General features: G+C 39.6%; 1 protein-coding gene across 1 annotated transcript in view; it reads left to right on the top strand.

Annotated features, from left to right (window-relative positions):
- LOC107121621 (RAC-gamma serine/threonine-protein kinase-like) overlaps positions 1-19,857 on the top strand; it is a 45,066-nt gene extending 25,209 nt beyond the window's left edge. The window contains exons 4-5 of the mRNA XM_015424572.1: positions 18,342-18,444; positions 19,578-19,857. Of these exons, the coding sequence (XP_015280058.1) occupies positions 18,342-18,444; positions 19,578-19,663 (189 nt within the window). The 3' untranslated portion in view covers positions 19,664-19,857. The remainder of the gene's footprint in view (positions 1-18,341; positions 18,445-19,577) is intronic.
- The last annotated feature ends 4,867 nt before the right edge of the window (positions 19,858-24,724 follow it).

Below are 24,724 nucleotides of genomic sequence, written 5' to 3' on the forward strand. Positions count from 1 at the left end.
TCTAACTGGTGTGGAGAGCAGGGGTGGACCCGATGCGGGCGCAGATGGGAATGGCTTTTCTCCAACAGGGTCCGAGTAAAGGGTTGAGTACTACTTCTCTAAGGTGACAGGTAATGGCCCTTTCCACGGTTGGAGGGGCTAGGAAAAGTAGGTTTTTCCTCATCCCCCACACATATGGTGGTTTTTGAGGGGGGCCTCCCTCCTCAATCCATCACAGGTACACAGGTTCTCCCCTTGGAATTTAAATGCAGTGCTACAGGACCAGGGGTTGAGAAAGACTGAATCCTTGTTTGGGTATGTTAGTCAGTTGTCCCAAAGAGTGTCTCCACTTCTGCTCTGAGTAGGTGGATAAGGATCAGTCAGGCAGTACCTCCAGTAGTGGTCACAGGGCTCTATGGGGGACAGTCACATTGGCGGCATATAGGGCCTTGCCGTCCCTAGAAGTCACTTGTAAGGTGGTGACATGGAAATTTGTCAATTCGATTACAAAGTACTATAGGATTGACAAACTAGCCTCGGCAGAAGCAGCATTTGACAGTAGAGTGCTCCTTCAGGCCCTGTAGGCTTCGGAAGTTGTGTGACCCACCCAGGGGGAGCACTGCTTTTTTATGTCCCAGGAGTAAGGAGTCAAGGACTGCCCCACTCCTGGACCACTGGAGAATGGAAGATTTGTACTCACTTACCATGAGGCTTCCTTCTCGGTAGTCCAGAGTGGGGCAGTCCTACCCCCCCTCTCTTGATGGACACGACTTCTGGTCGTTTAGGTTTTGCAGTGATTTAGTTGTTCATGAATATGGTCTAACTGATTACGTGATGTGGCAGACTGTTGCTGTTTGTTTGCTCTAATGGTTAAAATGCAGGTTTGTATTTGGTTAAGCCCATGGCTGTGATGGTATTTCCCAGTTGTCTGAGGGGGAAGGAGTTATTTTTAAAGTGAATTTACAGCAGCTCGGAGGTGGCTTTCGGTATGACTGGGGATCAGAGGATAAGCCCCTCCCCTCTGGGAGCAAAGTTTGCCGGCCCTGCCTACGGAAGGGGGAGGTGCTTTCCCAGGAGTAAGGAATCAAGGACTGCCCCACTCTGGACCACCGAGAAGGAAGCTTCACGGTAAGTGAATACAAATCTTCCATTTTCAGTCTTCTTAAGATAATGAGTCTCAAGCCTTCCTTAAATTCATCAATATCAACCTATACACCAGTTAAACTTAATTAAACACTTACTTGGCTTTGACAATCATGATATCAGCCAATAAAGGTCAAATTATGCTTACTGCTTCTGGGGAAGGCAAAATTCGAGTAATCTAAGTCTGTCCCTCTGGAAGACTGATGGTTTTTTTGTTTTGTTTTTGTTTTTTACTCTAAGAATAGGCAGCATGTTGAATATTTTCTGTGAACAAAGTTGTGCTGAAATAGATTTTTTTTGTTACAGTATCAACTTAGACATGTATCATGTTAAGTTTCTTTCAAAGATCACTGATACTTGTATTTTAAGGGGATACTTCCATTAATTACCTCTTTGAATGCTAAACAAAAGTGGCGAGAGTAGTTTTTAAACAAAATGTTTGCCATATATTAGTTGAAGTTAGAATGTGCAACTATACATATATTGGTTTGGATCCCTGGGAACGTTTCCACTCATCCCACTCAAGCAAGAGTTCTTGTGCAAGTGGAAATGCAAGAAAGTTATCCTAACTAGCCTTTGTACAGTGTTGACCATATTCGATTGTCTAGTGTTTCTGCTTGTGCAAGACATAGTGCAAGATTTCAGCATCTCCCCTCCAATAATGATCTTTGATCATAGCATCTCATGCATCCAAATTGAACTGCAATGATTGTCTTTTGCTTTTGATTTGTGCAGACAGCAACACTGATCACAAAAGAAAAATCAGCACTTGGTCTTACTGTAGCTCTTGCATAATGTCTTGTGAAAATGCAAGTATGTTGTAAAAAACTGCTCTTCAGCTATTGCATGGTGCGATCCAACCCTGTGCATGATATGGGGGTAACTTTCCAAGTTCCACAGATTGACAAAAACCATTTCCCCTATTTAAAATAACGGAATGACTCTGATGAAGTTACTTTAGTGCTCATAAGATTCCTCTCCAAGTGCTTTATCTTTTATGTTAACAGAGATCTTGAAATAAGCTTTTATGGGTTCTTGAAAAAGAAAGCAATTGAATGTCTAAAAATAAACAGCATAAAGCATGTAATATAACCACATAATTAAGGGGGTTTTGTGTCTTTTTTGTGAACATTGGTAAAGGGAAAACAGTTTCTTTGTTACTAAGGGACTCCTTGAATGCAGCAAGATTTAGAAAGCTAGCAATAATTTAGATAACTTAGGCAGATTTTGTAAAAATGCTTTCCTGGGAGTAAGCCCCATTGATTAAAATGGGAGTTACTTCCAAGTATATATGCTTAAGATAATTCCCTTAATTGCACACAGTTCGTATACATTTGATGAATAGGTGTGCAAAGCTGACATCAAGCAGAGTTCATGAACATATTTTTTCCTTAGATACAGTTGTATGTAATGTCTAAGCACAGCTATAGGACACTTCTGATTTCAGAATTATCCCTTAGCATTTGAAGCAACTTTAATAATCTCTATTAAAATGATAAAAAAAATATATGATGATTTCTGGAAAGTTTAATCTTTTATTCTGGTTTATGGCTTGTGTGCATCTTAGTACATTATATACACTATTTGTGAGCTCTTTGTTGGAACCTTGGGGTCTAGATTTGAGTATATTAAAGATAACCTGAGAGGTGACAACTGTATTTCTAACAGGTCACTTAGTTTTTATATTCTGAAAGTGAAACTTGATACTAAATTTCCTTGTACTATTAAACATCATATTAAAGTGTAAAATATTATTTTTGGGTTTTTTGGTCCATTACAAAGGGTTGTAATTCTTGTAATTTTCACCACCACTAAATCTTTACTTTTCCTTCAGCTGAAAATCATTTCAGTAAAATATGTAGGTGTTGTCTTATACACCTAAAGTGGTCACTCATAAGCGAGTGGAGCTCTGTAAAGGATTAATGCATTAAATTTTAACTTGCTTGATCTGCCTCTGGAAGGCTACCTCAGCCACCCCCTGTAGGCAATAACAGTGTAGGAGCAGCTGTTTGGGGCCAAATATTTGTAAGAGGTGACATCATGAACCTAGTTTACCTTGCTTGAACTAAATTTGAAAGACCTTTTCAGTTTGTCCTCTAAATGTTGTTGTTGTTCAGTTGCACAGTCGAGTCTGACTCTTTGCGACCCCATGGACCAGATCCCGCCAGGCCTTCCTTTCCTCTGCCGTCCTCTAAAGTTGGCTCAATTTCATGTTCGTTGCATCTATGACACTGTCTAACCATCTCCTCCTTTGCCGTCCTTGTCTTCTTTGACCTTCAATCTTTGTCCTCTAATATTGTCCTCTAATATTGACTTAATAAACAATGCAGTAGAAGTAAGCTGACTTATGGCGACCTTGTAGGGTTTTCAAAGCAAGAGACATTCAGAGATGGTTTGCCATTGCCTGTCTCCATGTCATGCTCCTTGGATAGTCTTGGAGATCTCCCATCCAAATACCTGCTAAGCTTCTACAGGCCTATTATATATCTTATATACAGTAAGTAAAATGCTGTCATAAGCCAATGAACCATTCTGTGCACATGAATTTGCACTGATAATGATTGCATGGTTTGCACATGTAGATACTGCATGTCATTGTGCACAGCAAACTAGACAACCTACACAGTTGGGGAAAGAGATCCATCCAGTCACATGCACATTTTTACATCTAAGCGCACCTTGACTACTAGGTCCATGATGTCACCTCTTACAATTATTTGGCCCCAAAAAGCTATTCCTACACTGTCATTGCCTACAGGGGGTGGCTGAAGTAATCTTCCAGAAGGAGCCCCTTACTTCTAATGAGTTGCACCTCTGAAGGACTCCTTGTCAAGGCTTTTCAGAGAGCACAGGTGGCTGTTGCCAAATGGAGTAGAACCAAAAAAGGTTTGTACGTTTGCAGAACATGGGGCTTTGGATACCAGTCAAAGCTTTTCCTCATCTCAGTTCTTATCTCAAGCTTTTGTATAAACATGTGGTTTTATAAACCCAATAGTGTGAAGTAAAAGTTCTAAAACAAAGGATTTAGAAAAAAAATCTGGGTTTTTAAATTTGTAAAAGAGATCCAATATCTTTTGTTCCTTATTAAGATTTAGCTAGAGACAGTTAAAATAGATGTTAATAGATATGTAGTTCCCTTATCCCCTTTTCTGTTGTAGTTTTTTGTAGTTAAAAAATCAATAAAAAATCCCCTCTGGGGGCTAAAAAAAAAAGATGTTAAAAGGATCAGGGAGAAGCTGTGGCTCAGTGATAGAGCATCTGCTTGGATACAGAACGTCCCAGGTTCAATCCCTGGCACCTGCAGTTAAAGGATCAGATAGTGTGCTTGTTAAGTGCTGTCAGCTCGCTTCCAACTTGTGGCGGCCCTATGAATTAATGACCTTTAAAATGTCCTATCATTAACACTCTTGGTCAGGTCTTGCAAACTGAAGGCCATGGCTTCCTTGATTGTGTCAATCAATCTCATGTTGGGTCTTCTTTTCCTGCTTCTTTCAACTTTTCCTAGCATTATTGTCTTTTCCATTGACTCTTGTCTTCTCATAGTGTGACCAAAGTACAATAGCCTCAGTTTAGTCATTTAGCTTCTAGGGAGAGTGCAGGCCTGATTTGATCTAGAACTCACTTATTTGCCTTTTTAGAGGTCCTTGGTATCCTCAAATAGCATGTTTCAAAAGAATCAATTTCCTGCCAGCTTTCTTCAACTTTCATGTCCATAGATAGTAATGAGTCATACTATAGTATGAATCATCTTGATCTTGGTCACCAGGAGCACATCCTTACACTTAAGAATCTTTTCTAGCTCCTTCATGGCTGCCCTTCCCAGTCTCCTTCTGGTTTCTTGGATGCAGTCTCCCTTTTGGTTGATGATGGAACAAAGGAATAGAAAATCTTTAACAATTTCAATTTCTGCATCATCAGGTATTAGCTAATGTGAAAATCTCTACCTAACACTCTCGAGAGTTGCAGTCAAACCAAGCAGACAATACTGACCTTGGTGGACCAGTGGTCTGATTCAATAGAAGGCAGCTTCAGGTGTCCATGTATTAAGAAAATATTTTTGATTAATTCCTTGAAAAACTTGCTGAAGTGCAAATTCTATTTTAATGTTTTTAACTTGTAGTTATCAGTAGATGACTTGAAAGATTGATGTTAAATATTTGACTACTCAGCTGTTTTGATACCATGTGCATTCAGTAGTGTGAGAACTGAGAAGATTATGACCATACCATTATTTACTGAATGATCAAAATAAGTCATGTCCTAGAAACCACCAAGTTTCCTTTGTAAACAGAACTATACAATTGTTTATGAATGTGAGATATTATTCCATATATTACAATCAAAATATAAATATGTATGTATTCAGACTTCAGTTACAGCTGATTGTGGTGAAAATATTTCAATGCTGATGCATGATTGTAATCAGTCTGTATACAAGGCATTTAAATTGATTATTTAAAGAATAAATTATTGGTTTGTATCTCCATTTGTGGTGATGGTAATGGTGCTGTGGACTGTTGGACGATGGCTATTTTAAACTATCTTTTGTTTCCCAGGTTTTTGTCTTTCATTTTATGCTCATATCCTTCTCTATACCAAAATGTGGGGTTAGAGTGAGCCACCTGCTGAGCTTGTCCAAATCTTTGGTTTAGTTTTGCTAATCTAGAATAGAGTGAAATAGTTCATGATTGATGGATGCCCAGAAAGACAGAGGGCTTGTCATGAAACTGTGATCTAGAAAACAGATATGTTTGTGTTTGCCACATGGTGTTGCGAGGCTGTCTGGTGTCTTAGGACCAAAGTACAAAATACATTATTCCATGATTTAGGTCGTGGTTCTCCTGACCCAACTCACATTCATTGCAGCCACATGACACGTGCTGGGAACTGATTTCTCCAAGTACTGCAGCATACAATTCTGATCCGGATGACAGTGTAGAGAGAGGAGGGGCTGCATTCTCCCCCATGCCATTTGCCTGACCTGAAAAAGCCCCAGGAGGGCAGTTTTTGGCTTATTATGGGGCTTCACATGTATTTGTGAAGTGATGTACCATGTAGCTTGAGTCTTGGTGGTATTTATGAAGAAAAAATACACTGTTTGTATAATAATGTTGCCCCCATTGATTTTAATGTGGATTTAAAATGATCTTCTTAAGTCAATATTACAGTTCAGTTAACATAAAAATTTGACACTGTCCATTATGAGTTGTTGTTTCAGGATATAGTGTATGCCCATTGCTTTTGGTATGAAATTAAAATTATCCCTTACCAATAGCTGGTATCAAATAAAAATGATAAAATTATGTACATATATTCAGAAATCTTAAAGAACCAAAAGGTCTGTACAGATCATAAGACTTCTTAAAGTATGCATGTATTTGGGATTACATAGAATCCCAGTACTTTGAACATGTACTTCTTCAATATTTACACTAGTCTAAGAATTCCCAATACTTACTAGTGATATTGTTCACTGAATTAAACAGTGCAACAGGTAGGGTAATGAAATCAAAATGTCAATTCACCCATGTCTTGTTAAAATATGAAAATAATGAAGGTGGGCCTCTTTGTTAGATTCTTTAAAAAAATTACACACTGAGGTTGAGTAGTGTAACCCAGCTCTAATCCTAGACATCTTTCACTGCCTTTGTCAATATTATTTTTACCATATTTTCATAATGCCACTTTAGAAGGAATATTATTAGGAGGGGGTTTCTTACTGCATTTCTCTTATTTTCTTCTGGAGGTGGTGCAGAAGTTCCATGTGCTGGTTCCTCATTTCTTGACAAGAGTTCTTCAGAAGCTGGTAATTTTTTTAGAGGTTTTCCCTCTAAAATTGGATGATGTATTTTGACAGTATCCATAAAATTTTGTCACCAAATTAAGTTTTCAATGATATGAACTGTACCAGTGAATTTAAAAACAAAATATCCTGTAGACTTAGTGGTCATGTGCCAAGACTACAGTTGACAATGTTCTTTACTACTCCTCTTAAAAAAGGAGTCTATAAAGATAAGGAACCAATATAGTGCAGAGGCTCAGTGTAGGATGGTAGGAAGGTTATCAGTCGTGGACTAAGCCATGGAGGTGATAAAATGAGCAGAATGCTGTCTAAAAATTTTGTGAGTATGGAGGACCCATGTAGCTGAGGTAGCAGGGGGGAAAACCTAAAGTTACGAGATGTCAACTCTCAAAAATACAAAAAGTTTGGAATACACCTCTTGGATGAACCAAATATACAGTAAAAATACAACTAGACTTGTGTCCAGTTGTACCTTAGAGACCAACAAGATTTTTGGGCTGTAAGTTTTCAAGAGTCAGAATTTCCTTAGTCAGATCCAGTGGTGTTTGCTATCCTTGCATTTGAAAGGATCTCTCTATTGTATCTTGCATCTGAGAGTGGAGGTGTTTTGCTGGTTATTGTTCTGCTGTTTTCTTTTCCTCATCCTTATTTGACTGCTGGTAAATACTACTGACAAAATTTGAAACATTTAGGACACAATATTGAATCTTCATGGGCACTTGAATAGGCTCACAAAGCACCAGATCAAAAATTCACTGAACCCATTAGAAGCATTCCCGTATGGATGCCACCATGAACCAGATTAAAAATCTAATCATATTCTTTAATGGCTATTTGCTGCTCCTTTCTCACTCTTTATTTCTTATGGTGTCTATAAACAGATATGAAAAACCTGAATGCCAAATCATACTGTGAATTCCTATAATGGCAACTTTCTAAAATTTCCACAATGGCTGGTGAACCGTCTTCTTATACAGCCATATAGAGAAGTTGTTAATACTTGCTTTGGTTTGCTATTCAGTTTTGCTCTCATATTTAACTAATTGTTACATCATTCCTACATATTATTTTAGAGGTGTTTATTCAGTTCTTATTATATTAGTTCTAAAAGTCAAGCTATGACTGTCCAGTTGAAGCTAGTAGATTAAGTGATTTAATAACTCATAAATCCCATTGCTTTTGGTACATTGCCAAACCAGATGTGTGCTGTGAGTTCTGTGTTCAGAGTTTTTAGGAATTTTTAAAACTTCATTGTCAGTTGACTAGGAACCCAGTTTGGATTGGGATTGCAGCATGTGGGGATGAGGGATTCAAAGACTTCTTGCATCATTGTCCTGGCCTGAAATGGGCCCAGGGAGCTGCCATTTGAAAGGTTGGACTAAACTTGTGTGTACCCATAAGTTAATTAAATGGAACAAATGACAGCTCCCTGTGGCCATTTTAGGCTGGGGAAATGGGTCGAGGGTCTTCCCTCCCCATGCACTGTGGTCCTGATTTTAATATAGCTGGGAGCTTCAAACATGGAACTCCCAGCACACATTTGGTTTGGCCCTTGATGATGACTAACTTCAGCTGGATTGGGGCCACACAGTTTGTTTCCTAAATTCTGACTTTTAACTCCAAGTCACTAAAACAAAGTGTGAGTCCAATGGCACCTTAAATAAAACTTTGTTGGTCTTAAAGGTGCCACTGGACTCAAACTTTGTTCTGCTGCTTCAGACCAACACAGCTACCCACCTGAATCTATCCAAAAAACTAAAATAATATGGATTTTTTTCCCCCAGGACCAACTGTCTATGGAAGTTTGACACCATTCTTTAACTCATAAATTTATTCTATTGTGATAATTAGTGTTCAGTTTTATTTGGTTTGGTGTAGTGGTTAAGAGCGCGGACTCTAACCTGGAAGAACCGGGTTTGATTCCCCACTCCTCCACATGCAGCTGCTGGTGTGACCTTGGGTCAGTCATAAGTTCTTTCAGAGCTGTTCTCTCAAGGACAGTTCTCTCAGAGCTCTCTCAGCCCCACCTACCTCACAGGGCATCCATTGTGGGGAGGGGAAGGGAAAAGAGCTTGTAAGCACCTTTGAGCCAGTATCTTAATGCCCTGCTTGTAGGTGTTAAGGGCATCTGGTTGTCACTTCTGGAAACAGAATGCTATTCTAGATGGGCTTTGGTTTGATAACAGTTTTTGCTGTGATTCTAAGTATTCTTGCTTGAAATTCTGTGGGAATTAGTTGGGCATCATAATAAGCATCCTAAATACCAGCAGGATCATGCTAAAAACACAAGACTGTGGAATCAATGGGACCTGAGCATTCCTAAAGTGGGGTGTTTTTTGTATTTGCTTTTTTGTGGCTCATTCTCTATCACAAGGGAGGACATAATAAGATAAGTGGAAGTCAAACCTGTTTGGAAGTTATACTTTCTGACCTGCAATCCTTTAACCCTTGTTCCAGATGTAATTAGTGATAGGGCAAGGTATTCTCTAGATGTACAATGGATTTTTCTTTTTAGAATTATTATAGCAGGGATCTCTCACACACACATACACACGCCCATGCACATGAACAATTCTACTCAATTTGTGACAGCAAGCTATGGCTTATGGTCTAAACTAACCCTTCTCTCAAGCTTTGACTCTGCCTAGGGTGTTCTTTTCTTCCTATAACACATGTAAATATTGTCAAGCAGTAATGTGTACACTTGGATAGTAAGTGGTCTACAGTGAACAGTTTCATGGATTTACAGTTCTGAAGACTAAGAGTAATTAATTAATCACCTGTTGTTTTTGGTGTAAAAACTATGTTGAGCTCTTCAGAATTGAGTTTTACAAAAAAAAAAATTGTACTGATTTTAACATATCCAGAAGGTTGCATGCTCTTCAAAATAAGGGAAAACATGTATTTAGTATGGTGTATTACAAAAGCTTCTTCATTAGTTGTCTTGTGGGAATGTACAGTTACCCAAATCATGGCAGCTCAACTTATGGAGGCACACAGGACTCCACAATATCCTTGTCATGTTGTGATCCTGCCAGTAGCTCAGTACATTCTGGGCAGGCAGTTTGGTTAGACCCAGCAACTTTTTAATCAGGCGTAAGACTTGACTTTGGTCTGAACTTTTGCAATAAATTGGGGATGCTAAAGCTCCTGCTGTGGGAGACCTGCTGGCAATCCTGCAGAGGGCAGTGGGGGGGGGGGAGAGAATGCGCTGGTGTTGCAACAGTGTGCAGCATAACTTCTGGAGAAACCCAGGTTAACCATAAAGTTTTAGTGAATCCTAGGGCATTGCCCCTGATGCTGTGATACTAATTCCAGTTTTTCACCAGAAGTGATGTTGCGTGAAGGCATCACACAGGCACATCTCTCCCCAGCAGCTGATCACCCCTATTTAGGATACTAGTCTGGATAGGCCATAGCTTGCTGTCACAAATTGGGTAGAATTGTTCATGTTTTAAATTTCAGACACAATTCAACACAGACCTTTTCCAAACATTCGATTTACTCCTAATTTTCTTGGGAGTTGATCCACAAGCATTGGAATCAGTTTGGGCAGGGTGCTTCTGCATGTCTGCCCAGGGTGTGCATTTTTACAGTTGTAGAGACAGCTTTGTTTGCTGTTTTAGGAATATGAAATGCATTTGATTCTGTACCCTAGCTGAATGAGGAATTATGCATTCAGATGGGTGCTGGCACACGTTTCCTCTACCCAGAGTTGCCAGAGTTGCATGCATAGAAATTGTTTTTAAAAACTGTGATTGTGCCTACCAGTTGTTTGGGACCGGAAAATAAAGGATCTAGTAACCCTTACTTCTTTCCAGATGATTGGTACCATTACTACTTTTTTAGTATGGCACAAGCCTAACTGTTGTGTGCATGCACAGTTGGACCATGGCCATTATGTATAATATGGTTGTCTATGCAGAAGCAAGTCCCACTGACTTCAGAGAAACTTGTGCTGTTACGATCAAAGGCAGCATTAATTAGCACAAAACACAGCAGATTGATATATTTATGATATAGAAAAAATACCCATTGTTTAGATTTTATTCAAATGGTTAATACAGATATACCCAGCATTAATTGTGGAGGTTCAAGTTGCTAAGGCTGCAATCTTATGCACATTTACTTGTGAGTAAGCCCCCATGAACCCAATGTGGTTTGCCTCTGACTAAATATGCATAGAATTAGACTGTGGTTGTATAATTTCCCGCACTACACTCTGAAGATGTCATCTCCATTCCTCCTTTTGTGGCCCCTTAACCAAGGGCTCAGAAAACATCACAGACACTGCAGCCATCCAGCCCATTACCTGGAATGGAAGCCTAGTATGCCTCCCAAGGTGTAATGCTGCCATCCTACTTTTTCCCAGGGTGCGAGATATGGAGGAGTGTCTGCATTCGAATACAAGAGATGTACATGGGTGTCCCAAAACTCGTTATGACTGAGTACTCTGCAACATGTCCAGAGAACATGTAGGTAAAGTTAAAGGGCTCCATTGATCTTGTGAGTAGATCCTTTCCCCAACCTGCAGCAGGGAATGGATCGTGTTCCAGACTCCTCCTCCACCATCTGAATTGTTATGGCTTCTTCCAGGCCCTCACACCTTTAGATACCCTCAGTGTCATATACTCTTTTAACATTATTCCATCCAGTGGTTCTCCCCTATGTTTTCTGTTACTCATTTTGCTCATGTTATAGGTAGTGCTCACTGTGCTATTTATACTAAAATGCTGTGCAACTTTTTAAAAAATCTGCTTGTTGCCACTAGAAAGATCAAGTAAACATAATTTTACCCTACATGGAATCAAGTTTTTTGTTATAGGATGGGCTATAAATATTGAGCTAGGACTTTATTTCAGTACTGTCTGACACTAATGCTTCTTTGTTGCTGCTACAGATTTTCATTCAAGCTGTGATTAAGTAAGTCATTGCTGCTCAGAGGCAGATTGGGTGTGGTATATATCCATGAGTAGTTTTGCTTTTTGTGAGTGCAGAGTGCTCACCTACAGCCAGTGGCAGAACTTCTTGAAAGAAGAAGGAAAGGAGGAATACCGTATCTCTTTTACTCTTATTAAAAGACTGAATGCTCAAAACATAGCTTGATATGCAGGAGCAGTGATGAAGAATACAACTGGCTTGGTTCACCCCTAGAATGTAGGAATCCAGGAGGGTCTTGAAATCTGTATATTATTAATTACATACAGGATATGATTTTGATTACTGTATGATAGAGGCAGCCCAACCATTTATCAGATTCAGTGCAATTCTTTTTATAGTAGTAGTACAGTCCTAAGTGGAGTTAAACCCTTTTTGCTTATAAAGGTGTAACTCTCCTTTGTATTGCACTGTGACTTACATTAACCACATCCTGAATATACAACAAATGCATATACAGAATTTAAGGTGATGTGAGAGGAGGAGCATTAAATATGCTGGGGAGTTAATGATGCATTTCAAGAAATTTTCCCAATTTGTGAATTAGTGGAATGAGTTTATTTATTTTATGCCCCCCAAAGGGGATTTTTTAAATTGCATTTCTAAATACTACGGAAAAGGGAAGGGGTACTAATACAACCTACAAGAAAGGGAGACAGATAAGAAAATCCAAGGTGTGGTGATCATACACAGTGCTTACAAATCTTGTAAGGTGAACCTTGAAGGTGACAATTCAGTAAATCGCTTATAGAAGCTCTAGCCCATACTGACTGTTAGGAGTATATTGCTTAAACATGTTTAAATCTCTTTTATGCAAACATCAGGCACCCTCATAATCTCATAACATTTAAAACAATAATTTTTACCCATCTGGTTGTTATATTCCACCCATCTGACTGTTTAGAAATTCTTTCCAGAGATTGACTATAATCATCCCAACTTCCAAGATTGTTTGGATTGAATTACTAAACAAAATAGGGTTTGTCTTATATATACATACTCCAAATACTCATATCATTTAAGGTCTTATACAAGATCTGTATAGGCATCAGATTACTTCCCCTCGCATCTCAGTTACCTTCCCCCCAATCTAATATTTTAATATTGACAGAGCCTATTTTAATTAAACTTATTGAAGTTATTTCAAGAAGCTTCAACATCTATATTTATAATCCTAGTCTAAATTGATATAATACTAGTTCTCAGAGAATCACCACAATACATTTAAGTTTCATTTAAGCAGTCACTATCAGCCATCCTCCTTTTCTATATGAGCCCTTTACCCCTGTTTTACCAAAAACACACACACACCCCTAATCAAGGTTTTATTCCAAAAAATCTTCACTTAAAAGTCTTCTTCTCTCAGTCTTCTTCAGCCAGCAGTCCATGCTGTTAATACCTTCTGAAAATCCCTGTATATAAAAGAGATAGCTATCTTCTGGACAATTAAACCACCCATCAACCTTTCCCACAACATTTCTTATAAAGCAGATCATTCCTACTCTTAGCTCTGTCCACCTCCACCAGAATAAAGTTTTTTTAATTTTCTGAGAGTTCCCCCCCCCCCGCTTTTTGGGGGGGGATTTCGCCCCTTCCCGTCTTCCCTGTATAGATTCAAAGTTATTTTATTTTATTTTATCTTTAGAGAGGGGGTTCCCCCCCGCCCCCATCTGCTAAGGAAAGATTTCGCCGCACTCTACAGCTGCCATTCAAGGAGATGTTTACAGTCTCTTTAAAAAGAAAGTTTCCAATATCTTTTGGGAGTACTTGCAAGTTCTTACAAAATTATTTTATTTTTAGAGGGGGGTTCCCCCCCTCTATCTGCTGAGAGAAGATTCTGCCACACTCTACTCCCGCCATCCATGAAGATGTTCGTAGTCTCTTTAAAAAAAGAAAACTTCCGATGCCCAATAGAGATGTTTACTGTCTCTTTACAAAGAAGATTTCCGGTGCCTGTATAAGTGCTTCAACTCCCGTAAGTTTTCCAATTCAATCCTTTCTCTCATTTCGCTCTGCCCACCCCTTAAAAGTTTTATATTTTTGTTATTATAAGGGGAGCGAACTTCTTCTCTCCCCGCTTCTTCTTCTTCTTTTTTTGGGGGTGGCCTTTCCTTCACTCTGACCCTTTCAGGAATGGTAACAATCTTTAAGAAGAAATTTCCAAGTGCATTCATCCTAGCCATTTCCAGGCACCAGCTGTGTTTCACTCTAGCCATTCCCAGCCAGACAGGTTTTGAAGATAAATATTTTCTATTAAGATTTTTAAAGTCCTGAATGTTTGCTTAATTGTTAGTCAGTTCTTAAATCTCAACGATTCTCCATCTCAGTTCTTTCAAGTTCCGTTTATCCAATAGTAATTAATTCCATTGTCTGGGAAAAGAGGGGGGGTGTCTGCGGCTACCTCTCCCCCCCCCAGCTTGCAAGGATGAACTTCGCTTCCCTCTGATGCTTCAATTTACTTTTACTCACTCTTCATCCGTCAATTCATCGATTTTGCCCGTCGCTTAATTAAAACTTGATCACCGCTCGCTTGATCTGGTGTGCGTAGCTTAGTCCAATACTGGAACACAGTGGAGAGACCATCAGGGCAAAAGGACGCCCCCACCCCCAGGCAACAAGCTGGGGGGTGGCTAACCTCAGTGCCCCCTGACTCAGGACCCATCCCACAGGCCCTGGGACAGTGCATATGATCGCACTCCCTCTCTACCCGCTGGTTTGCAGTCCGTGTCCCCGGGAGCCGGGAGAGATGGCTGCCATCAGCCCGCCAAAACCGGAAGCCGCCTTCTCTCAGCGGAATGTGTTTAGTGAATTGAATTAATCTAAATCATTGTCCTTGTATATCTTTTTCTAATAATAAAGGATGATCTATTAAGATCTGCACACATTCTTATAGTTCAAGCTTATGGTGCGACCTCATTTGGAGTACTGTGTACAGTTCTGTTCACCATACCTCAAAAAGGATATTATAGCATTGGAAAAAGTGCAGAAAAGGACAAGTAGAATGATAAAAGGGTTGGAAAACTTTCCCTATGAAGAAAGGTTAAAGCGCTTGGGGCTCTTTAGCTTGGAGAAACGATGGTTGAGGGCTTACATGATTGAGGTTTATAAGATTATGCATGGGATAGAGCAGGTTGAGAAAGAAGTCCTTTTCTCCCTTTCTCACAATACAAGAACTCTTGGGCACTCAATGAAATTGCTAAGCAGTCAGATTAGAACAGATAAAAGGAAGTATTTCTTTACCCAAAGAGTGATTAACAAATGGAATTTACTGCCACAAGAGGTGGCGGCTGCTGCAAGCATGGACAGTTTCAAGAGGGAATTAGATAAACATATGGAGCAGAGATCCATCAGTGGCTATTAGCCATAAGTTATAGATAGGAACTCTAGGGCAAGTGATGCTCTGTATCCTTGGTGCTTGGGGGGGCAACAGTGGGGGAGCGTCTACTGTCCTGGCCCCACTGATGGACCTCCTGATGGCACCTGGTATTTTTGACCACTGTGTGACAGAGTGTTAGACTAGATGGGTCATTGGCCTGATCCAACATTGGCTTCTCTTATGTTCTTATGATAACTGAGCAGCTTATTACTTAGGATAACACAAACAGTTCTGAGAAAATACAAAATTCTGTGGTGTTCAGACCTAAACGTCAAAGAGATAGATGGCGCTGTATTGTTTTGAGTTGTTGATTTTGGTATTAATAAATAGTTAAGTATGGTTTACTGTTTTGTTTTTAAAATTCTACTTGTAGTTGTGATGATCCATATGGTGTTCTACTTTTACTATGTCTTAAAATTCATTTTTGTCTCAAATGGAATTGGCCATTGTATAACCGTGTGTTTGCAGCAGAAATGTGCTTCAAATTAACTAATTGGCATAATGTGTAACTATGAAAGTACTTCATAGTAACATATTTTGGCAGTAATGTTTGAATTTGAGTAATATTCCTAGGTGCGACCTCTGAAGAAATGCATCAAGTCACTTCTATTGACCCTTGTGTTCATGTCTCTTGTACCTTGTAATGAGGTTTTCATTGGGTCCTGATATGTTTTTAAGTGTCTTTCTAATAAATACATGCATTTATATATATAATATGTACACACTAGGTTTTTAATATTGGCCCTTTTATCAGGCTTACCCTTGTGGTTTTTGATTCCAGGTATTGGGTCAAGTTTGTTTTCCCCTCCCTGTGTCTCTCTCTCTCTTTTTTACTATATATTACCGTTTTTACCATATATTACCTTTAAGGTAATTTAGAGCATCTATTAAACAGCAGAATAAATTAGTGGTATAAAATAAAAATTTGGAGATAGCTGTTTCTCAGTAAAAAAATTTCCCTAGTCCTCTATATCACAACTGTTGCTATTGTGCCTGTTTTGGGTCATTGCAGACTACCTGCACCCCCAGGAGATGGGTGCTGGCACATTCTCAGCAGCAGTTCAGTCTGTGTAGGGAGACATCACTTTACCACAGAACACAGCTCCTTTCTTGGTGGCAGCAGAGGCCACAGGTACTGACATAGTAGTTGTTCGATTCAAACAATAAACACGAAAGCCCTTGGGCATCTAAATATGTTTATATGAGCATTCTTTATATCACAGATATCAAACATATAGTCTTCAGGCTGCATCCAGCCTTCCTAAGGTACTCATGCCTAGGGGTGTGCAAAAAAAAAAAATTCGGCCCGATTCGGCCAGCTGAATTAGATTCGGCCAGGGGCGCCCGGGCAAGCCAAGGGAAGGCAGTTTAAACTGCCTTCCCTCCAAGGGGGGGCTTCCCCAGGCTCCCCGCAATGAAGGGAGCTTGCTGCCTCTGCGGCGCGACTAGAAGTTTAAAGATGAAATCCCCCCGTTGCGCCGCAGAGGCGGCATGCTTCCTTCATTGAAGGGACCCTGCTGCCCTCCCTGGCCCGCCTGCTGAAACTGGTGAGCTGGGGAAGGCTTCCAGAGCCCCCCACCTCTCCTGGCCCACCCACCAAGGCGGGTGATCCAGGAAGGGCCCAGGAGGGAGCGGGGAGGCATTTCTCCTGCCCCCTGCTCCTGTAGCTTCTCCTGCCCGCCCACCGAAGCGGGAGACCAGGAGAAGGCTTCCAGAGCCCCCCTGCCCCTTCCTGGATCACCCGCGGGCGATCCAGGAAGGGCCTGAGAGGGGGCAGGGAGGCATTTAAATGCCTCCTCATGCTTTCCCTGGGGCTGGGGCCGCTTTTTGGGCAGCGGCCAAAATGCTGCCAAATTTCAGCGGTGGCTTTCGCCTGCAGGCCGAATCAGTTTAGAGAATCTGATGATTCGGCCTGCAGCTGCCCAAAAGGTGGCCGAATGGGCCATTTTCCTTACTCATGGCCCATGAGGAAATCCCTACCCAGAGCAAGTGTACCCATTTATAAAATGGTACCACATTAGCTCAGTGGCGGATGTGGTACTGTTCCTTTCTCATCTCTTCACAGGCATTGTGTCTCACGTTGGTGAAATAAGTGATGGTGGCACCAAATCTGTGCCACACTAATCCTGAAGGAATGACGTTGTGTGCCACTTTCTTTCTTACCTTATTCCCTCCCCCGTTCCATATCACATTCCTTTTTCCTTCTCCTCACCCACACCCTGTTCCTTCTGCTTTCTTTCCCCTCTTTCTTTCTCTTTCCACTTCCCTCCTCTCTTGTGTGCTGTTTGAGGGGGGGTGTTTGGAAACACTGATAGCATGAGAGAGGGAAGAACAAGATATATCCAGCAGTATCAGGGGCAAGTCCTGTGGAGCATTATAAGGGGGAGGGGTGAAGAGCATGATTTGGGGAGGGTGAAACTACAAGTGTGGTAGCTGAGAATCTGTTGGATAGGGAATTACATCCATTACTGTTTGACACCCTTCCTATACATTTTGTAGACCACCATCAGTTGTCATTCCAGATTCCTCGAAGACATACAATCTTATGATAAATAAGTCCAACATTCCTGTTGCCAAAACTGCTCCAATTCAAGTGCGTGTGCATGCATGCACAGAGACCTTTATATTAGTGGAGAAACTACAAGAGAGGAATCAAAATACCTTACGATCTTTGTCCAGTGGGTTGTCTGTAACACCATTATGAATGTCGTGCAGCAGCCATGCACTGCTCAGACTGAGGGACATTTAATGCTCTTTAATGTTTATATGAGGTATTAATTTTTAAAAATCTGCAGCATTTGTGGGCCTGTCAACACAAGAAGTTCAGTTCCAGTACTACTTAGGATCTTCAAGAAAAATCATACCCCAATATTATATCACAAATTTCCCACAGAACCTAAATTTCTTACCACTTGCTCCTACACTATTGTTGACATTTTGCTTTCTGATGGCCTAATCTTTTACTCAATAGCTACTAACCAGGCTTTCACTTTCTGACCCTTTCGGTGCCAACTATTTATTCAAGTATGGGTCTCAAGAACTTCACATAGTTTGGTTGTGTTCACATTTATTAATGTGTTTTTTCCCTCCTTACTTCTTCAGCTTGTCCCTCCCTTTAAACCTCAAGTGACATCTGAGACAGACACCAGATATTTTGATGAAGAGTTCACTGCTCAGACTATTACAATAACGCCGCCTGAAAAATGTAAGTACTGTAATTCAAATAGCTGTGTTTAACTACTGCGGTACAGGGGCCTCAGTGCAAGTGAGAGTTTTATTATTACAAATTGTGATATACCTGGCTGGTTACAGCCAGGAATAATATCACACCTTTGAGATGTGTGGTTTGTGAGTGTCTCTAAATGACCTTCTTGTAGCAGAAGACTTTCAGAAGACCTATCTTGATTAGGATTAAGAGCACTTTAGAAAATGAGGTGAGATTCTGTAAACTTTTTTCATTCCTTACTAATAGTCCTAAATCTAATAAAAATGAATGGGGAAAATTACAAAGACTTACTTGGGATGAACAATACACCCTCAGTTCCGCAAAGTATTTAACATACCTGACTGTAAATATCTGTTTGAAGCAAGGCATTTGCTAGGCATTTTGCTGAATCAAAGCCAAAACTAGAGCACCTGTTCCCTTATAAGGTGTGTATTAGCATGTCACCGAACAATTTTGGTAGGATTCCTTAATGTTCATGTTGTATGTTAAATTTTACAGTTTAGACCACTCTGCATAAAGGTCCAATAAATAGTTGCTAAACTAGTCTTCAGCTTTACAGCATCACTCTAAAAGGTGTTAATTGTCACTAATACTGAATTTTCACATTAAGCATTTCTTCAAAATAAGCTGTTTTATGAATTTCAGTAGCATTCCAAATTTGAAATGTATAGAAAAACACCTTTGAGGATACAATTCAACAACATGTCAGCCATGCATACTGGATGCTTGAGGCTGCTGATTCCTGTTTCAAGCCCCCTTGGCCCTTGTGCGCTTAGATGTGGGCTCACGTATGCCAGTGAAGCAAACAACATAGGGTTGAATTCTTGCATTGTTTCTGAACATCATAATTTGTTTAACCTAATGAGAGAAAAACATCATCTTCCCATAGCTTCCAGTATTGGTCTGTAATTGCTGTGTTTGAAGGAATATTAAGATCCTGTTCTGCATGCCCACTTCCATTAAAATAGTGGTCTCTCTCTTTTTTTGCTGTATTTATAGCAACACTAAAATATATGCTGCACTTCTCAAAAATATACTCTATTATAATGTTATGGAATGTACAATGAGAAAATCTTTTTTTCTGAGACTACCTTCAAACTTCACTTCCACAGATGATGAAGATGGTATGGACTGCATGGACAATGAAAGACGACCACATTTTCCTCAGTTTTCCTATTCTGCAAGCGGACGGGAGTAGCTTGTTGTTTTGTTCTGCTGATTCACAGTCATATTAGGTTTATCACTGAAAATGAGTACTGAACATCATCACCAGTACTTGCTATTATCTAGGATAGCAAAGTACTTTCAGAGATCATTCCAAGTTGAACCAATTCCCTTTCTGCCCAATCGACCTCTTTGATTTATCTGCATGACATTTTATATTGGTCTAAGATCCCCTGCTGTTGATGCTGTCCACTCTCTCAGCATGAGAGTAACAGCAAGAAGCAATCCAAAAATGTTGTGACGTTAGATGACAAATTCTCAATGGTGCATTTTGTGCACAGCTGGTTATCTTTCTCTTGTCTCTTCAGAGGAGAGGCTTAAGGACATGCCGGTCTGAGAAGTACTTCTCACTTCTTTTACAAGACAAATCAAAATTATAGTAAAAAACAACATAGTTTATGATGTTTTCTCACATCTGTTTGAGCTGGACAGAACTGGGATATGTAGAAGATGGTGCTGCAACGCTTTTGCTAGGCATATCATCACTTGAATTAGACTTGCCATTAACATCTGGATGAAAGCATTCAAGAGAAGGACTTATAACTGTTAATATATATAAATATATATAAATATATATATATTATTTTTTAATTACTGTTGGATACTACACAAGAAGCAGAAGGGCTGGGATCACCTAGCCTCCCACTTAGACTTCCAGATTCATGTGCAGTTATGAAGAACGGAACTTTCAAAATGCAAGCAGTTAAGGGGAAAAGGCAGCAGTTAAAGGTCTTATAATTTGCATCCAGTAACATCTCTCTCATGCTTTTCTTTTTCTTTGTTGATGAACATCACCTCTTGTGGCCGAAGAATGTAGACAGGCATAACAACAGCGCTTTTCACCAAAATTTGTACACCAAGGTAAACAGGAGTTTGCCTTTTCATTTTTTTTTAATTATTATTATTTTGAGTTTGTGAATTAGCTTTTTTTCTTCAGGTATTTAACTGAATATTTTTGTTACACTGCAGTAGTATTTATTTCTTAGTGACAACGATTGTATGTGTCATGTTTGCTGCTACATCTTAAAAGAGGCTTTTAACAATTATTTTGTTTATGGAAGGACTGTACAAGCTGAACAAAATAATGCACTTTTTCTCCCATGTGAAATTTTAACAACTCTGAAAGTGTACCTTATACTTTGAATTGGGTTTCTGTAGCTGAAACATTACATTATGGTCAAAAGAAAATCCCAAAGCTGTGTATTCAGAGGATTTGTGCACTCTTCACTCAAGGTGAATGTAGTAATAGGAATCGAGTAGCTTCATTGAAAATGCATTCAGGCTAATGAATCTCCAATGATTACAAGAAAAAGAACACTTTAGTAATATCATTGCGAAGAATAGATTAGGTTGATGGGAACAATAATTCTAAGTGATGTTTAGGTCTGCTTACACATACAGAATATTGTTAGCAACCTCTTATTCGTTCAACCAGATTTCTGAATATTTTTTTTGTTAAAAAAATCTTCATAAAAAAATGAAACACACTGAGGAAAGGCAATCAGCCTTTGGTACTGGGAGCTGGGATTTTCCAAATGTGCTAGTAAATGTAACAGAAATGTATGCCAATGGTAATGACATAACAGAATGCTACTCCACGGGATTATCACTGAAGTATCTTGGCTTCACTACCTTTACAACTCCTGTAACAAACTGTGATTTAGCAGAGTATTATGATTGCAGTGTATGAATGTGTACATGACTTTTGAGAAGAAAATAATATTTACATGCAGATGTCTCAGCCTCTTGATGCTGAAAATTTGGATAACCCTAGAATGAAAACCACTGCAGGCAGTGGCAGATGCTGGGGTTGTCAAGAGGTATGTGGGCATTTTATTCAGGCAGCTAACACACACATACTTTCCATCAGCAAAGTAGCTGTTATCCAGTCTTTGCACCACAACAGTCATGATTAATGTTCACAATTTGAGTGGAAAGCATACAGAGTAAAACTACATCTGCACTTATTGCTAGATATGACACTGAAGTAATTAAGGGGTGATCATTAGCAGTCAGTGCTGAATAGAAGTTTAGTTTATGAGCGGTATCCCATTTATACCAGCTGTGGCCACATAATTAATCAAACATGTTCACAGTGGTCCTAATCCAAAGTTTCTTATATGCAACGATCTCCCCACAGACCAGACGGACAAGGCTGTGAGTTGTGATGCACTACTCACCTTATAATGTAGGGTGGTGGAGAGAAAGCACTACCTCCACCCTCTAAACGGGTGATCAGCATTGTCAGAGTTAACACCACCAATCATCTGTTTGTCAGCATGACCTAGCAAGCAGTACTACATGCACAGCCCCTGTTGCTAGATATGAGGTCCCCCCTCCCTCACTATATCCTTTGTAGCATAGGATCTGCACATGGATCAGACTTGCTGGATTAGAACCAATGGGCCACTCTGTGGCTTGAGACTTTTCTTACTTAGGCTGAACTGCTCCTCATCGCAGTTCTAGTTTAGTTGTTTCCTAATACATAGGAAAATCTTTTTGGATATAATAAAAATTATCAGGGTATTATATTTCAATATTAAATTTCTATTTATAGGAGCTGGTGAATTATTTGAAACCTTGCAGTAAGTCAGGAGGGGGTCATTCCATGGATGCCCACTTTAAATTAGGGTCTCCAACCTTTAGTATTCTGAACTGTTCGTTTGATTTTGAGTTGGGAAGATTAAAGTTGTTCTTCAAATGGAGCTTGTATTTTTAATGACTATTTAGAAATTAGTATATTTGTTGTGACCATGCCTTATTGAGTTCTAATAGCAAACTCTCATTCCGAGTGCTGGTAGAAAATTTAAGGAGGTAATTCATGCAAAGAAATGTACAAAATAAAACATGTTGTTCACTGTGCTGTGATGTGGTGGGTGGGTTTCTGCCTCCCCCCCCCCAGCTTCCCAGGTTCAGGTTTTTTGACAATGGACAATATGATAGTATAAGAACTGGGATGTTAGGTATCATGAAAGCCTCTCAAAAACATGTTACTCCACATGAGAATCCTAAAATAATTATGTTGATGCATGTTCAATAAAGTATTCAAAAATAAACATTATTTTCCCAATTTAACTTGGGGCTGTGAATAGGCAGAAGCAAGTTTACATATTCACATGCGTAGCTGGATAAGGAAATGGGCCCTGTGAATACAGTTCCCACAGAAATTCAAAAGATTATTTTTCAAAAACCTGAAGCCCCACCAATTAATTAAATCAGTAGAAAGCAGGGCCGTTTTTCTCAATCTCCCTTTACCATCAAATTGCTGATTTCAGAAATGTGCTCTTTTAAAAAGGCTTCTGTGTGCAGTAGCATATATGTTATGTAAGGACTGGCACACATACATTAATTGGTCTTTATATACAATAATACGGATGCTTTCTAATTCAATGGAAGTACGAAGTGTTAAAATCGTCTTACAAGACATGTCACAGTGATTTTTATCTGCACTGCAACTGTTCACCTGTGCATAAGGATATCCCACTAGTTAGGGTTGACTGGGGAGCATGTGGAATTTTGCGCAGAATTGGTTTAATCCATCTGTTCCCTCCAAACCACCCACATCTGAAGAAAGGCAATTGTGGAAGTCCCCTCCCATTACGAAGTAATTTCACTGCATGGCAGTAAAATAAAAAGTTTTTAATTAGATTTATATCTCACATTATTCCAGCATAGAACTCAAGATAGTAGGGGAGGGCGGGATACAAATTGAAATAAATACATACATACATATAGCTACCAGGTGGTGGCCAGACTCATTTAGCTTCAGCAAGATTCAGCAAGCCGCCCTGAACCCGTTCGCGGGAAGGGCGGGGTATAAATGCAATAAAATAAATAAAAATAAATAAATAAATAAAAATTGCTATGTAATTATCATGTGTCTTCCAAACCTGGGACTTGATCACAAATAGGAAGCAATCCTAAGAAGTTCTGTTTGCAGACGTATAGTGTACCCTTTGTTAGGATCAGTCTTTCCACACTGTTTACTTCTTTTAAATCTTCTGTCAACAAAGTGTCACGCATATAATGATTTTGATCTTCAAATAGTGTATGAATGAATGTCTCTGGTGCATTTATAGATGGCACTTTCAGCTGTTCCTTCCACCTTCAGAGCAAAAAGACTTTTCTCAGATGCAGCATCAGATGGTTTCCAATGAGATAACTTAGTTATTCCATCTAGCCTTTTATCATACCCTGAAAGATCACAGAAATCTGGCAGTAATTTTATTGGTAAAAGGTATATATCACCAGCAGCAGGCATAAAATCGATTTTATGGTAGCATTGGATAGAACTGCTCAGGAAGCACTAAAACATCTGTGTCTTGTGAAAAATTGGAATTGAGTGGCTCTTGTCTCTGTGACACTAAAGACATTCAAGATAACTAGTACCTGTCTCTTCAAGAGAACTATAAAGCAGTTCAGCTTAATGGTCCAGGGTAGTGGCTTCTTTGCACTAACTAGCAGTACTCATGCTGGAACACTAACTAGCAGTACTCATGCTGGAACACTTTCTCTGCAAGGCATGCCATTAGCTCACCCTCTGTGAGTATACTGGGCAGTAGCTTCTTAACTGTGACCATAAAGATATATCTTGAGTTAGGAATTCTGTCATGAATACTTTCTGATTTGTCAAGAGCTTGCACCATAGCCTTATATACCACTTATAACTGCTATGGAGCATAGTTTTTGCTGGTTGCATACCATACCACGCTCATTGTTAGTGGGTATTTCCTTGCAAAGATGTGCAAGAACTTTCTTTCCTTGACTCATGCATTTTTCCATCCTATCTGAACACCAGCTAAACACTAAAAAGATAGCTTTCCCAATCTACTGTTAACTGTAGCAGTCCCCACCACCTTCATCTCTGTCTGCATTATGCTCATGAAAGAAAGTGGCTTTCCAATGATACCTAACCCCGTTTTGATGTTACTGTTTTTAATCATCAAACAATGGATCTGGACATGAGAGCAAGGAGAGGTGGGGCAGGAAAACTGCAATCATATCATACCACAGAGGATGACACTAGAAATTCTGA

This window comes from Gekko japonicus, unplaced genomic scaffold (assembly GCF_001447785.1).
Source record: "Gekko japonicus isolate JY-2015 unplaced genomic scaffold, Gekko_japonicus_V1.1 scaffold392, whole genome shotgun sequence".
Classification (NCBI taxonomy): Eukaryota; Metazoa; Chordata; class Lepidosauria; order Squamata; family Gekkonidae; genus Gekko; species Gekko japonicus.